Genomic DNA, 16,564 nt, shown 5'->3' on the forward strand with positions numbered 1-16,564 from the left:
GGTGTTTTTCATGTACGTGAAGACAAATCAGACCAGACCTTTATGTAATGGAGGCGAGAAAGTTGAATTGAGCACTGATATTTACAGAAGAAAGACCCTGCATTGTGATGAGAAACTGTAAGTGAATCTGGTAAATATGAAATTACAGAAATTTAAATTCCAGAAGATTATGTATTAGAATAACTTTTGAGCCTATAGGAGAGGAGCCGATGAAATATACCCAGTAATTTTGTGGGAGGTGGCAAGAGGCCTTATGTAGCTGAGTAGTCAATAGTGAGAATGCAATAGCACGTTCTTCAAATGGACCATGGTTCAAGCCCGTGACTGCTAAATATGATTAATGATTGTATTCATGATTTATTGTAAATTATGGGGACTCCTCTGAACTGATGGTCGTGCCGGAGTATAAATATGAACAAGAGTGCACTAAACAATTAATATTAATTATGAGGGCATCACTGGACTCAAAAAAGAGATTCTCCTGGACTAGAAAAATGGCAATATATTGCCAATAAATAAAGATGGACCTATGAATGAAGCAGGTAACTACTCAACAGTCAGTCTAACTTCAGTGGTAGGAAAAATCATGAATGCAATGATTAAGAATACAGCACACTATCATTTAGGCAAAAATGGAATTGTGAAGGAAATATAGCACTGTTAAACATGATTTGTCATAACTATTTTGGCAGATTCACTAATGAGCTGGATATAGGAAATAATTTTGACATTGATTACTTGGATTCATGAAAGCACTTGACTCAATCGACATAAGGGCATACTGTACAAGATGGAACATGTTGGAATTATAGGGAAAATAGATGGATCACAGGTTGGCTGAGGCAGAGGATTGCAATTAATGGTTATTCTTCAGATTGGGCTGAAGTAAGAGGTGGGACCAATACAGTTTTTGATTTTCTTAAATGACACTGACAAAGGGATAAAGGGTGTAATGTCATATTTGCAAATGGTGTTGAGAATTGCAAAGTAGATAATGATCAGCAGTACGCAGAGCTTCTTGAGGATGACTTATGCTTCAGAGATAGTCAGAAAAGCGGTAGCTATGTTTTTATGCACAAAAATGCAAGGACTTACAGTTGGGGAATAGCAATCCAAAAATTACTTACACACTTGGTGGTGTTCAACTAAAAGCAGTAGAGAAAGAAAGGGATTTGGATGTTCTGCAAAGTTCTCTAAGCAGTGTAGACAGGTCGTAAGGAAGACCCATGGTGTTCCATTAACATTTGCTTGTAGAGGCATGGAGGTCATAATCCCAAACTATAAGATAATTATTAAACCACACTTAGAATACTGTGTCCAGGCATGGATACCAGACCTAAAAAGAAAGACACTGAGCTTCTTGCAAGGATCCAAAGGTGGGCAACATACCCTGTGAGGGCACCCATATATATATATATATATATATGGAAAGACTGAACATGTAGGCTGCAAAGCTTGGAACCTAGACATCAATTAAGAAGTATAAGGATCTGAGAGGCAAAAATACAATAAACGAGAGGGAAATTTTCATCTTCTTTCATTTTATTATTTATTAATGATGAAATTTAGTCTGAACCTCTTTCATGTACAATGTTGAGGAGCCATGGCATATACCCAGTAATTTTAAACAGAACCTCTTCCCCCATAATTCAAATTGTAGGGAAAGAGGCTCAGACTAAATTGCAGGAAGTTTTCTTGTAGTCAGTGAGTTGTTCATTACTGGAATAAGTTACCAACTTGGGTGGTTCTGACTGACAGCTTGGGGAGTTGAGAAGTCGGTTGGATAAATACCTATGTGAGGAGGGAGAAGAATAGTTAGTTTATTTTATTATTTTATTTATTTATTATTTTTTTTTTTTTGGCTGGTACAACAAAATCCTAGGGTATCATATGGCTAATACTAATAACCATGTAACTTGCTGATAAGAAACTTGCATTAAATCTATAAAAAGGGCATTTCAAACAGTGTGAAGTACCCTTTTTTTTTTTTTCCAATCTTTATCTGATTTTTAAACATAATGCATTTCAAACATAATATAATATGAAAATTCATTATCATATAAGCAAAAATGAAACTTTCACCTACACAGCATTATATTTCTGACCAACAATAAGATTCTTCACTTCACTCTTAACAAAATCATAATCATAGTCATCATCTTCATTCTCACTATCAATCTGAATGACATTTCTTCTTTCACTAATCTCTATTGCTTCCAGGTCTAGATTTTTTCCTTTTCGGCTATCTTTTTTTTTATCTTTATCCCTGCCTGCATCAGTAACTTCGCAATAATTTTCATGATAAAAATTTTGTGAGTAATTCACTATCATATTAACAGTTTCATCCTTTTGCTTCTTTGCACATTTTTTGGCAGCTTCTTTCCTTTTTAAATTACACTTTTCTTCTTTGAAAATTCTTATTTCTTTATCATGTTGTTTTAACACTCCCAAAATATTTTTATTATATATCCTGTAATTAGAAAACAATAAATAAATAACACACACACACACACAAAAAAATAATTAACTCAAATCTGCAAATAAAAACTATAGTTATAATCACACACAATCACAGTTATAACCAATTTAACATTCAAGCAATCAAATTTAACAGATATCTGAACAAAACAAACTCAAGGAGATTATCACCTTTATCTATTTTATAAATACACGTTTTTTCTATGCTGTATATTTATATCATCTTATTATAAGAAAAATAAGCAAAGAGCTCATATATCCTATTCAGCACGGAGGAAAGAGAACTAACAGAACAATCAACATGTCTCGAACATTAGCAAAAATATTAAATTACATTACATTAACTTGTTCCAAATATCGAAGAAACATTAAACAATACACAACAATGCACTTAATACACACCATCATCAGAATAAAGTATACTAAAAAAAAAAGCACACGCCTCTTGATTAGACCGGGGTTCCAGCCTGTGACCACCAAATAGGAGGATGCGGAAAGGTCAGGGAATGACCATCGCATATCCCCGGAGCAATATGGCCTTAGTTGCTAATGCTCCTAAAAACCAAATAACAAACAAACAACAGAGTTCAGTGGACTAAAAAAATCAATAAGAATAAGGAGAAGACCATGCACATTTTGTCGAAGCCATAAACTTTGTTGCTAAATTTTGTGTGTTTTGTTCAGAAGCCATAAAATCCAAATAGAGAAAAGCAAAATCCAGAATATGCACTGGCTAACAGCAGAAACATGAAATTTACATCATGGTGTTGGCCCAGCCATATAAACTGAATTAAAAGAGTGCAGTACAACTTATTGGCATTTATTTGCAGCACATTTCTAAAATTGTGTGAAAGCATGCTTTCCAAAAATTGATTTATGCAAGATAATTATTGTATGGAGAATGTAGCCAAAGTGTTAATGGAACAGCAAGTTTATTTTCTGAGACATCCTTAGATGCTGAAAAAATTGCATACCACAATTATGCTTGTTATGAATCACTTTATATTAATTGTAAATGTGATGAATAAAAAAAAAAAAAAGAGAGAGAGACAAACATGTACAGAATTTGAGACATATTCATGAAGAATATGTTGAAGCCTAATTCTATCAGTTGATTCAACTACTGCTCATTTCAGTTGCCCAAATTATTCGCTGTATGATTCCTTTTGCCTCAAAGGTGGTACTGTGCATATGACCATTCTGATATTCCCTGTCAGACTTGGTAATTTGGAATCTTCTCTGGCTTAAAATCTCTGTACCTCATTCTGTCAAATTCATCTGTTGTCACTACCGTTCTCCCAACTCCACTAATCACTTGGAGCTCTTTGACTTCCTCTCTTTGCAACATGACTTTCTCCAGCCCACCTTTCCTAACAGTGAGGTAATTTCCTTGGTGATTTTAATGTTCACAACTCCAGCTGGCTTCCGTTTACTAGTCACACCAACCCAGCTGGTCGAGATGCTGAGGCTTTTGCAATTGCTAATGACCTTGCACAGATTGTTCATTTACCTACAAGAATACCAGACAATTCTAACCATACAGCCAACACACTAGATCTTTTTCTCACAAACAACCCTTCTAAGTACACGGTCGAAGTGAGTGGTCCTTTAGGCACGCACCTCAGATCACAACTTGGTGATTGTCTTTTCTCCAATGCAGCCTTTATCTCATGGCTATTCCCAACCTCGTGTTGTTTGGCATTACAAGAATGCAAAATGGGATGACCTGCGAGATTTCTTTTCCTAGGTCAGATTACTGTTTCAAAACTGCTGATGTCAACATTTGCTGAGATTGTGTCAGTGAAATTATTCTTGTAGGAATGGAATCCTTTATTCCACACTCCACTTTAAAATCTCGTCCTTTATCTAAAACATTGGTTTTCCAATAAATATGCCAAGGCTGTTCAAGAAAAGAATGTTGCATATCATAATTGGCTTGTTTCCAATTCTTCTGTTTCACCTTCTGCCTACACCAAAGCCTGCAAAAATTGTAAAGAAGTTATTAATCAGTCTAAACTAGATTTTGAACAGGATAAGAGTAGAAAACTTGCTTCTTGCCCTAATGGTAGCCAACCATTCCATCTTTTGCCAAAGCTATTGGCCACAACTTTTGCCCATCTCTGCTCCCGCCTGTCAAAACCAGATGGTTCTGTTGTCACTTCAGCCAAGGATAAAGCTAACTTAGCATCCAATTTTTCTTCCAACTCATGTATTAATGATCTTTGTAAAACACCTCCCATCATTCCCAACATGCTCCAATTCAATGCCTCCTACAGCCCTCCGTCAAAAGGATGTCAGAAGGATTTTGACAAATCTTGATGCCGACTTTTTTCCCTTTCTTATTCCAAAAGGTATTTTTCCTTCTGCTTGGAAATTTGCTCATATCCAGCCAGTTACTAAAAAGGGTGACAAATCATTCCCATCCAATTATCGTCCCATTGCAATTACTTCTACTCTTTCTAAAGTAATTGAGAAATCCAATTAACCACCATCTCTTAAACTACCTAGAAACCTTCTGTCTGATCAATGATTGCCAGTATGGATTCCGTCAGTGTCGATCCACTGGTGACATTCTGGCTTATGTTACCCATTTATGGACAAATTCAATGGAAAAGTTCACTGAAACAAAAGCAGTTGCTCTTGATATCTCAAAGGCTTTCGATCGTGTTTGGCATAAAGGTCTTCTAAACAAGCTTCCATCTTATGGTTTTTAACCAATTATAACTGTTTTTTGTAATTGGTTATCCAGTTTTCTCTCTGATCGGTCACTGAGGGTGATGGTAGATGGCTCTCTGTCTTCTAACTTCTCCACTAATGCTGGTGTCCCCCAAGGTTCAGTTATTTCCCCTACTCGTTTCCTCTTGTATATTAATGACCTTCTTCTATTGATTGGAAATCCTGTCCATAGTTTTGCCGATGGTAGCACATTGCATTCCACTTTCCATTTTGGGAAAACTTGCCCTGCTCAATGCTTAAATTTCTAGAATATCCATTACCAATTCCTTAAATGCTGATCTTCAGGTAATTCTCCAGTGGGGCAAAGAAAACTTAGTTGATTTCAATCCTTCTAAAAGTCAGTCTTGTCTTATATCTCGCAAAAAGGATTCTTCTGCTCCTATGCTTATGTTTCGTGACACTGATTTCTAGGCAAAATGATATATCTCTTTTGGGGACTACCCTGACTTCTAATCTCTCTTGGCACAAGCACATTAATGTTGTAATTATCCAGCAGACATATGAATTTACCCAAACTGTCAGCCTCTACCACCCATATACATGTAACTTGTTCCAATAATTTATAGCTCACTGGCTAAAATAAAACTTCCTGCAATTCAGTCTAAACATCAATCCCCATAACTTGAATTTATGGCCCCTAGTTCTAGAATCATTTAAAACCGTGAAAATTTACTCCTCATTCATTTTACTTTTGTCTCTCAGAGCCTTAAACACATCAATCAAGGTTCCTCTAAGGTGCCTAGTTTCCAAGCTCTGCAACCCATATATTCGAAGCCTTTCTTCATATGGACGCCCTGTTGCCGATCTCACCAGGGGAATTAGTAACAGAAGCATGTGATGCAAGAAAGTAAGCGTATGAGCTTATGTAGCATCAGCCAAAAAAAAATTCACACATCCATTCCCTTTAAAAGCTTGTCCAGTTCCACAATAACAGATGGATCAAATTCCACAACGACAAATGGAAGTTTGTTTTCAGCAATTAACCACCTGCTGGCTAAATGCAAATTTACACACATCTATTTTACAACTGTCTTTCCTCAATTTGAATTTATGCCCCCTCAGGTTTGTAATCTGAGCAAGTGGAAGAATCCCATCAGAATTCAGCATGCTCAACCCATTCAAGGCCTTATACACCTCAATCAGATCACCTCACAGGTGTCTAGTCTCCAGCCTGCAATTAATGCAGACTAGACACCCTCACAGGTGTCTAGTCTGCAATTGGCAGAACTTATGCCTTTCTTGGTAAGAGGATCCCTTATTTCCCCTCAGCAATCTTGTTGCCCTACTGTGTACGAGCTCAAGCAACTCAACATCCTTCCTAAAATGAAGCTTCCAGACCTGTATGCAGTAGTCAAGGCTGACAATTGCTTTATACAAAGGGATAATCACCTCCTTTTCCCTACTAGCAAAATTCCTGTACATCATTGACAATACCCCATGTCCTGCTCTGGCAGCCTGTCTGCATTGCTCAGCAAACTTCATAATTGGTTTATGACGTCCTTATCTCTACTAGCAATTGCTTGATAAATCATTGATAGGACACCATTGCAACCTGTCTACAATGCTCGGAGAACTTTGTGTCTGACTGTAGGGTAACACCCTTTCTTCCACTACTACCTTTAGTTCAGCTCCACCAAGTGTATAAGTTATTTTGGGGTTACTTTCCCCAGATGCAATACCTTACACTTTGCTGGATTAAAGCATAGCTGTCATTTTTCTGATCATCCCTGAAATCTATCCAGGTCCCTCTGAAGAAGCTCTGGTTGGCAGTGATCATTAAATACTCTACCAATCTTTACATCATCTGCAAATTTAGACATCACGCTCTCTATCCCTTCATCGATGTCATTTATACAAATCAAAAATAACAGTGGTCCTAATACCGATCCCTGGGGAACCCTCTTCTTACATCAACCCAATCTGACGAAACATTGTCAGTGGTAATGCAGTAATGTTGCAAGTGAAAAGAAGCACAAGTGAGGAACAAAAGATGCAGGAAATCACACAAGAAGTGTTTGATCATTGGATGCTTGGCATTGGAGCCAATTGAAGTCTCTCATTCACCCTTTGGCAACTCACATCATACAGGTTGCCCATCTTTGGACCATCAAGAAACTCAATATCTTTTTTTTTTTTTTTATGAGATCTGCATAATTGGACAACATATTCCAACTCGGGTTTATGACCTCCCTATCGTTACAGGATGTTATTCAAGAAACCATCAATAGGACATCATGGGATTTCCTGGCCACTTGTTTACACTGCTCAGGAAATTTCATATCCTCCTGTATCATAAATCCCAGATCCCTTTATTCCTCTACTGTTTTAAATTCAACCTGACTAAGTGTTTAAATTACTTTGCAGTTGCTATTCTCAAGTATAAGACTTGCATTATACTGCATTAAAACAAAACTGCCACTTTTTTTTGACCACAAAGGAAGTTTTTCAAGTCATCCTGAAAAAGAGATGATTGGTACCGATAATTACCACCCTTCCCAATATTTACATCATTTGCAAAAATTGGCATCATGTCCAGTAAATCATTTATGAAAATCAGAAACAACCGTGATCAAACAAATGATCCCTGGGAGACCTCACTTCTGACATTGCACCAATTTGAAAAATATCTGCTAATCACAACCCTCTGCTTTCTGCCCTGCTGCAATCCATTTTAAAATCTTTCCAGTAATCCCAGTACAAATCAGCTTATATAATAATGTCAAATGAGAGACTGGGCAAATAAACTGTCAGAATTATTCTATACAATTATTGTTATTATTTTTTTTATTTCTTTAAATTAATTATTTTTATCCTGATACACTCCTTTAAATGTTTCCATGAGTCAAAACTGCCAACAATGTGAGTTAAACAATACTTTCCCTTAAAAAAAACCGTGCTGTGTTTGTGTCATTCAAAATGCCTTCAGGATTTTCCATACCACTGAAGTCAGACTGGTCTGTAGTGACCCACTTTACTCTTAGAACAGCATTTACATATTGGCGATATGCTCAAAAGTTTTTCTTACAAACAATCGTAATGAAGGGCCTTTTCTCAGTAAAGATCAAAGCAAAATACCTATTCAATTCATCAGCAGTTAGTGAATATGTTTGTATTAATAAAAAAAAAAATTCATCATCATCATCATCAGCCATTTTCAATCCACTGCAGGATGAAGGCATCTTCAGCAAATTTCTAGTTCCTTCTGTTTTGTGCAATAGCCATCCATTTACTCTCCAAGAACTCTTGAATTTAATCTGTCCATTTCAGTTGTTGTCTTCCTGGTTTTTTCTTTTAGCTCCTCTTGGGTAACATTCTGTTATTTTCTTAGTCAATCTGTCATCATGTCTTCAAGCTATGTGTCCTGCCCCAGTCCATTTCAGTTATTTAGTTTGATCAGAATTTCCTTTACTTGAGTTTGCTGCCTAAAATCCAAGTGATTTTCTCCTTATCAAACAGTCTGATTCCAAATATAATTTGTTCCATTCTTTGCTGTGTAATTTTTGGCTTCTCTTCCATACTTTTGGTGAGTGCCCAAGTTTCACTTCCATAAGTCATGATGGGGAGTATACAATGGTTCATTATTTTACGTTTCAGACAAACTGGGATATTGCTCCTCAGTATGTGACTATATTTCCTGAGTGCTATTCACCCAAAATTTATTCTTCTCTTGATTTCCAGCCATTTATCATCATTACAGCTAATAACTTGTCCCAGATAAGTATATGACTCCACCTTTTCAATTACTGCTCCTTCAATCATTATGTCCCTTTCTGTGGCATACTTGTTAATCATTACTTTTGTTTTAGCCATATATATCTTTAGTCCAAAATCCTTACCAACTGTGCATAACTATAACTGATTAAGATTTTCCTCTAATTCTTTGGGATCGTAGCTTATGACCACAATGTCATCTGCAAATCATAAATGGTTTAGGTACTCTCCATTCACATTGATTCCTTTCTGCGACCAGTCTAATCTTCTGAAAGCTTCCTCAAGGGCAGCAGTAAACAACTTTGGGGATATTGTGTCTCCTTGTCAAACTCCTTTCTCAATTTTAAATTTACTACTGTCTTTGTCTAGTCTAATAAAGGAGGTAGAGTTCTCATACATTTTCTTGAAAATCATAATGTATGGGGTGTCCTTGCCTTGTCTTTCCAGTGCCCAAAACATTGTCTTAGCTGTATGGAGTCAAATCCCTTTTCATAATCCACAAATGCCAGGCATAATGGTGTTTTATATTCATTTGCTTTCTCTATTAGCTGTGATATTATGTGAAGGTGATCTGTAGTTGCAAATCATATCCTAAAACCAGCTTGCTCTTTCGGCTGATTCTCATCAAGATTCTTTCTAATCTGTTAGTATTGACCCTTGTGAACAACTTGTAGATGTAGGATAACAGCTAATTGGTCTATAATTTCCAATTTCTAAGAAGAATCTTTATTGCAATGCTTAAAATGATAATCTACATAATAGTAGTTGCAACATCTCCTTTCTTATGCAGCAAAACTATGATTGCATTATTCCACTCCTTAGGCACACACATTTTCTAATGCATTTTGTGAAGAGTCTTGCCAGTTTTTGTGCCATGTCTCTTCCTCCCAATTTTAACAACTCTTCGGTAACTTCATCTTCCTCTGGGGCTTTCTGATTCTTCACTTTCTTCAACGCATGTTGTACCTCATCAGGAAGAATATCGGGTATGTTGTATGTGTTACTAAGTTGCGATCCATCTTCCCCACTTCTGTTATCATTCCCTTGCTCCTTGTATAATTCTCTATAGTAGTCTTCTGCTATTTGAATTATGCCTTCTCTACTATTTATAAGTACACCATCGCTATTCTTCAGTTTCAGTATCATTTGTCTTTCTGTATTACTGCTCATGGTTGCTGATTTAAGTCCTTTGTTTTCCCTTAATGCTTGTTCTACATTTCTTGTGTTAAATCTTCTTATGTCCTCTCTGAGTCTCTTTCTAATGGCTTTGCATAACTCAGTATACTCAATTTTCTCCTTATCAGTGTTTATCTTCTCTTCATTTGTCACCTTCGGTTCATCATTACAAGTGTTTCTTGACTAATTTTTTCTTCTTTGGATTTCTTTTTAGCTATAGGTTTCTTGGGCTTTATCACTTTCAGAAAGTTGTAATATTCCTCGTCGATATCTTGGTCCTGAACAGTCTGCAGAAGCTCGAACTTGTTCTTAAGTTCCAGTACATACTGCTTTTTCTCCTCTTCTGTTATCTTAAAGACCTTCATAATATTTATTCAAGTCAGTTTTCTCCTTTCTTTTCTTACATCTATATCAAGTGTGCATCTTACCATTCTGTGATTACTTCCAACATTTACCTTGTTCAGGACGGTAACATCATTCATGATATATCTTCTGTTAGTGAGGATGAAGTCGATTTCATTAGTCGTTAATCCATTTGTACTCTTCCATGTCCACTTTCTGTTCCCCTTTTCTTGAAAAAAAAGTGTTCATTACTGACAATCCTCGAGCTTCTGCAAATTTCACAAATTCCAAAAAAAAAATAGTGGAGTGTAAATTACAAAATTTGTTTTACATTCTATCACACACATTTTTAATAGATAATAACAACTGAATATTGTTAATATTTACTGTAAAGTGACCACAGAACAGATCTAACAATTACTTTTCTTTAGTTATAGTTACAAAAGATAAAAATATTCAATTAAGCTAACAAACCTTTTTATCACAATATGATAAAAATCTCCAAGTGTGTATAGATCTTTTCTTCCATGGACATCATTTAAATGCTATAATAAATAAAAATGAAACATGCAAAAGTAAATTGTACCACAATATTGATCTAAACAGTTTAAATGCAATTTCTGAATTTTCATAAAAAGTCCATTTCAATCCTATATACTTTTTTTTTTGAAAATTAGGCCACAAAGGGCTGTTTTTTTTATGATAATCTTAATTTTTTTTTGAAAAATAAAAATTTTTGCAATCTGATTATTAATGAAAACCGTGTATAGTAACTAGCACTTTAATTTTAGATTATAATTTGCAGTATATGAGTGCTTAATGCAAAAACTGCATGTTGTTGTTGTTTTGGTTTTTAGGAGCATTAGCAACTAAGGCCATATTGCTCCGGGGATATGCGGTGGTCATTCCCTGACCTTTCCGCATCCTCCGTATTTGGTGGCTCACGGGCTCGAACCCCGGTCTAATCAAGAAGCGTGTGCTACCCACTGCTGCTCCTGCCCACCTGGCTACGGAGGTGCCTCGCAAAAACTGCATGTGTACCACGTATGCACGAAAGATGTTTTATGTGAAAACATCTTTGATGAAAATCAAAACCGTTTTAAAAATTGAACAAAGCTAGAACCGAAGTCAGGAACGATGTAAAGTTTTATGCTTATGTCTGCTACTTTGTCTACCGAATCTACGTTAGTGACATTAGTGTCATACTTCAATCCAAAATATTTAGTACGAACGATTTTATTGTTTTACGCACAAGCCAGCTACTTTACCAAATCAATATTTGAATGAGGTTAGCGAAATCCAAACCAACAGCCTAATTACCCATTTGATTGTAGCCATTTGTTGAATAGTATGATTGCAACAATACAAATATTTGTATTGTTGCAATCCACATTTTTGTTACATTCCATTGTTAGGTGCTGCCACAGCTGTCATATCAATTATTTTCTGAGCAGTGAAAGGGACTGAATGCCAAACTGCCATATCCTTTATGCTCAATGAGACGCTAAAGTCATATGAAGAGCGTTGTTGAGAGTATCAAGCAAACTAACCTAACAAAATAAAGATGGAGGTAGCAATGAGTGTGTGAGAATGATAAAGACTATTGAGACTGCGTAAAAGACAAACAGAAACTCAATCGTTAGATTCAGCAGTGCCTTCAACCAGCAATGACACTCTACCTAACAATGATGAACCCGAAGTGAATAAAAATTCCTTGTTGCTTCCATCTGTTGTTGAGACCTGAAAATAAAATTATCTGTATTCTTAAAGTTTTACTTGTCAGAGCTCCACCTGTTATCTGAAAAATCAAAACTGTGTGTTTGTTTGAAATCTTATCTAGTTTATCTGCAATGATTGTTATTTTCTCAAACCTCTGTATATATTTGATGTGTAAAATATAGTGAACACTGTCCATTTGTATCTTTGAAACTTAATGCTTATTCCTTGGCTAGTAATATTATATACACTAGAAAAGGGAAATATCTTACTTCTAAAATAAATTTCTCACACACACACACACACACACACACACACACACACACACACACACACACACACACACACACACACACACACACACACACACACAGGCGCCTCCGTAGCCAGGTGGGAAGGAGCAGCAGTGCGTAGCACACGCTTCTTGATTAGACCGGGGTTCGAGCCCGTCACCACCAAATACGGAAGATGCGGAAAGGTCAGGAATGACCACCGCATATCCCGGAGCAGTATGGCCTTAGTTGCTAATGCTCCTAAAAACCAAATAACAAACAAACAAACACACACACACACACACTTTTATAATATTAACCTAAGAAATCATAGAAGTGCCTACTAAGAAAACCTAAGTAGGCAGTTTATCATAGAACAACATTTTTCAAACAATTACAATGGAACTAACAGATTTTTTTTATTTAATTTTTTTCACAGTATATAATATATATTATTGGCAAAAATATATATGTAATATATAACTGTATGCATTACGCATATTGGGAATTGTTCAGATAAATACAGACTAATCAGATAAATGGATTAGGACTGAGGGAATGCATTCCTGCCCATATCTCTCTCTCTCTCTCTCACACACACACATACACACGCACTCACTCTCATCCCCATAACAAATACAATGCAAGAACAACGTATTCCTGCAGAATTGAAATATCCAAGTAAAGAACAAACAATATACAGCAGAGTGGACAAGCAGCTGAGTTTCACTAATTATACAGTAATAATACAAGTACAAATTTTGACTGTTTTTAGTGGTGGTGTAACGACAATGCTAAAAAACACTTCCACCTTCCTGCAGGGAAATACTGGAAGAAACAATAACAAAACACTCCTGAGTTGAAGAGGGAGAAACAGGCTTTTCTCATGATGCATTGCTGCAGTACATCATGATACATTCAATGTTGCCCAGAATAAATGTTTCTCTGAACTCAGCGGCTTCAAGTTAGCTGTTCTATCCCTCCCTCACCCAATCTGGAAACAGAAGGGAAAATTTACGTAAAATTACAGAACAAAATTGAGGGGCAAGATCGTTACAGGTAGTAGACAAATTATAATCACTGAATTTAGAAATCTACAAATATTCTACAGGGTGCTTACCCTCTTTGTAGGAAGATATGCAAATCTTCCAGTTGCATGACCTCCAAGAGCCACAAGAATAAAATATTCTTTAATCATTATAGCTTCACACTTGATAACTTGTCCAATTTTGACCTTCAAAAACAAAAAAAAAACATGCTAATAAAAACAGCAAAAAACAACAAAATAAATAAAAAATTATTACCACATTTACAATTAAAAGAAATATAGAAGTTAGGAAAAAATGCTCACATTTCAGATTAATCAACATTATTCCAATTTCATTAAAAAAGAATTATATTTTGGGAAGTGGGATATGCTACCCCAAACCTTAATTTCCAAATATTTCACAACAGTAATGGCATATTGAAGTAGCTTATATACAGTACATCACATTTGCCATATTCTTTCAAGTGCATAAACCATGTTAATTTATTACAATTCATGACTAATCATTCCCAACTGTCATACTTTTGGAAACTTGTATTTATAGTTTGTATACAGTTCATATCATTTTATTTCTTCATTTTTGCATAAGTTTAATGGCTCTATTAACAAATGTATAGATCAGCTATTTTATTTATCATGTCCATGTGTAAATAACAATTTTTATTTCCATTGGATTGACTGAAATTTTAAGAATAGTTAAGCCATCATAAATTTCGTTAAAATACAACTTGTCAACATGTGTTTGACTAATAAAAATATGTACAGGCAGTTCCCACTTTACGAGTATTTTTTTTTTAAAGTATCAAGTATCAACAAAATCGAAAATATGAACATTAATTGCAAAAAATGAATTTAAACATTCATAAATAACGCATTTCAAACCACGTGCGTAGCTATACAATACATTAAATCCTCGACTTACATGATTAATTCATTCCAGTGATTTCCGCGCAAGTTGAAAAGGGCTTAATTACGATCCATTTTTAATTGTATATACGTTTCAAAGGAAAAATTCAAGCAAATCAACTTCTATTTATGAAAACTTTAGGAAATAAAACTTTATTCAATGTCCTATGGAGTACATACTCATAAATATAAAAATGTATTTAATTTAGCTGAAAATACCCATTCTATACTAATCGTTTAATATGTTCTCAGACTCTGGAGATTTTGATGGCGTATTGAAGTACTGGTCCAATGATGTCTGCACCGTAGCTCTTTTTTTTCTCATTGTAAATCGGTTTGTATCATGCAATTGCATCATGTACCGCTCCAATCACTTTTTCAAACCGTACGGTGTCTGGATCCTAAGCTTTTAAGCCAGCTAGTTCTTCATCGATCATTTTAAAGCATTTTACCATTTCCTTAGTATCAAATCATTCAATTTATTGTACATCCTCCGAAACCTCATCTTCATTTTTATGGTCCAGCTCCATTAAATCTTCATTGCTTAATTCCTTTCTATGACTTTGCAACAATTCAATAAAGTCATTTTCCTCTAAATTTAATTCCAATGTTCTGGTCATGTCCAGAAGCTCTCCAATTATATCTTCATTTTCTTCACTTTCCAAAGCAGCTTGAACAAACTGGGAGGCGAGTTTCTTCCAGATAGCATTTGTGGTTGATACTGTAATTTCACTCCAGGCAGCATCAATTTTGTTAACAGCTTTGTAAATGTCGAATTCTTTCCAGAACTGCTTCAGTGATATGGCATTCTGTCCTTCAGTGACCCTTACTGCTCTAAACGTTATTCATAGATAATACTTTTTGTATGTCTGTATTGGACCTTGATCCATTGATCGAATTATTACATCCATTGGTCGAATGAAGGAAATTGAATTTGCACGCAAATATATAACTTTTATGTTTTCGTGATAGTCACACATAGTTGTTGGATAAACAGGTGCATTATCAACCAGCAGTAATATCTTAAATGGTAGGTTGTTTTCTTGGCAATATTTTTTTACTTCTTGCAAAAATGATGGAGAAACCAGTCTGGAAAAATTTCTTGTGTCACCCATGCTTTTCGATTGGACTTCCACACAACACGTAGCAATGCCTTTGAAATAATTTTGAAGGCCCTTGGATTTTCACTATGGTAAACTAACAGTGGTTTTATATTGCAACCTCCAGCAGCATTTCCACCAAAAAGAAGGATTAATCTGTCCTTTGACACCTTAAATGATGGCAGTTTTTTCTTCTTGCAATATGTCAGAACAATCTGGCAATTTCTTCCAATATAAACCAGTCTCATCTACATTGAAGACCTGTTGGGGTAGGTAAACCTAGTTTTTGATTATTTCTGCCAAAATCTTGGGGAACACCGTAGCTACTATGTATGCACTAGCAGCCTCATCTGTAATTTTGATGTTACAGAGTTTAGCATGGCCCTTAAATCTTTGAAACCACCCGTAGCTTGCAATGAATGTTTCACTAGCAACATTCTCACCATGTTTACACTTTAGTCCTTCAAAAACACTCAAGGCTTTTTCTTGTATGAGCATAAGACTTATCAGCATTCGTTGTTGTTTCATGTCTTCTATCCAAACTATCAACAATTTTTCCATTTCTTCTATTAAGCATCTTCTTTTCGATATGATTGTAGATTGCATTGGCACAGAACTTTTTACGTGCTGCATAATCCAAAATTTATCTTTTATAATGGTTCTAACAGTCGATTCATTCAAAAAGTCGAAATTTTCGCTATATTACACTATAAAAGGTAATTTTTATAGTGTAAATTGAATTAGTTACCAATTCAAATCATTAAAATGCACAACACTTTCATTGTTACCATATGTTCTGTTATAAGAATCAATTTTGAATGACTGTGATATTTTTCAAAAGCACATTTCTGGAGGTCACAACCATAAAACAATAAAAACAATTTGCACTTTCTGGTTTACTGGGATTTTCTGTTACAGTAAGCAATTATAAATGGATAGTAAACTTCATCCTATTGCATTTGCGAAAATACCGATAACTCGAATTGCGTGATATTTTTAAGTTATTATGGCTAAATATATTTCCCCTTTACTGAAATCTTCAATCATATATAAAACAAATAAATTTTCAGAATCTTCTC

At 35.3% G+C, this 16,564-nt stretch overlaps 1 protein-coding gene across 1 annotated transcript in view; it reads right to left on the reverse strand.

Moving 5' to 3' along the window:
* Window positions 1-16,564, reverse strand: part of Rrp5 (Ribosomal RNA Processing 5) — a 615,569-nt gene that overhangs the window by 217,572 nt on the left and 381,433 nt on the right. The window contains exons 23-25 of the mRNA XM_090384558.1: window positions 13,552-13,665; window positions 10,918-10,988; window positions 2,087-2,470 (exon numbers count right to left, since the gene is read on the reverse strand). Coding sequence (XP_090240684.1) covers window positions 2,087-2,470; window positions 10,918-10,988; window positions 13,552-13,665 — 569 coding nt within the window. The remainder of the gene's footprint in view (window positions 1-2,086; window positions 2,471-10,917; window positions 10,989-13,551; window positions 13,666-16,564) is intronic.

This window comes from Mastigoproctus giganteus, chromosome 11 (assembly GCF_048544385.1).
Source record: "Mastigoproctus giganteus isolate SK-2022 chromosome 11, ASM4854438v1, whole genome shotgun sequence".
Classification (NCBI taxonomy): domain Eukaryota; kingdom Metazoa; phylum Arthropoda; class Arachnida; order Uropygi; family Thelyphonidae; genus Mastigoproctus; species Mastigoproctus giganteus.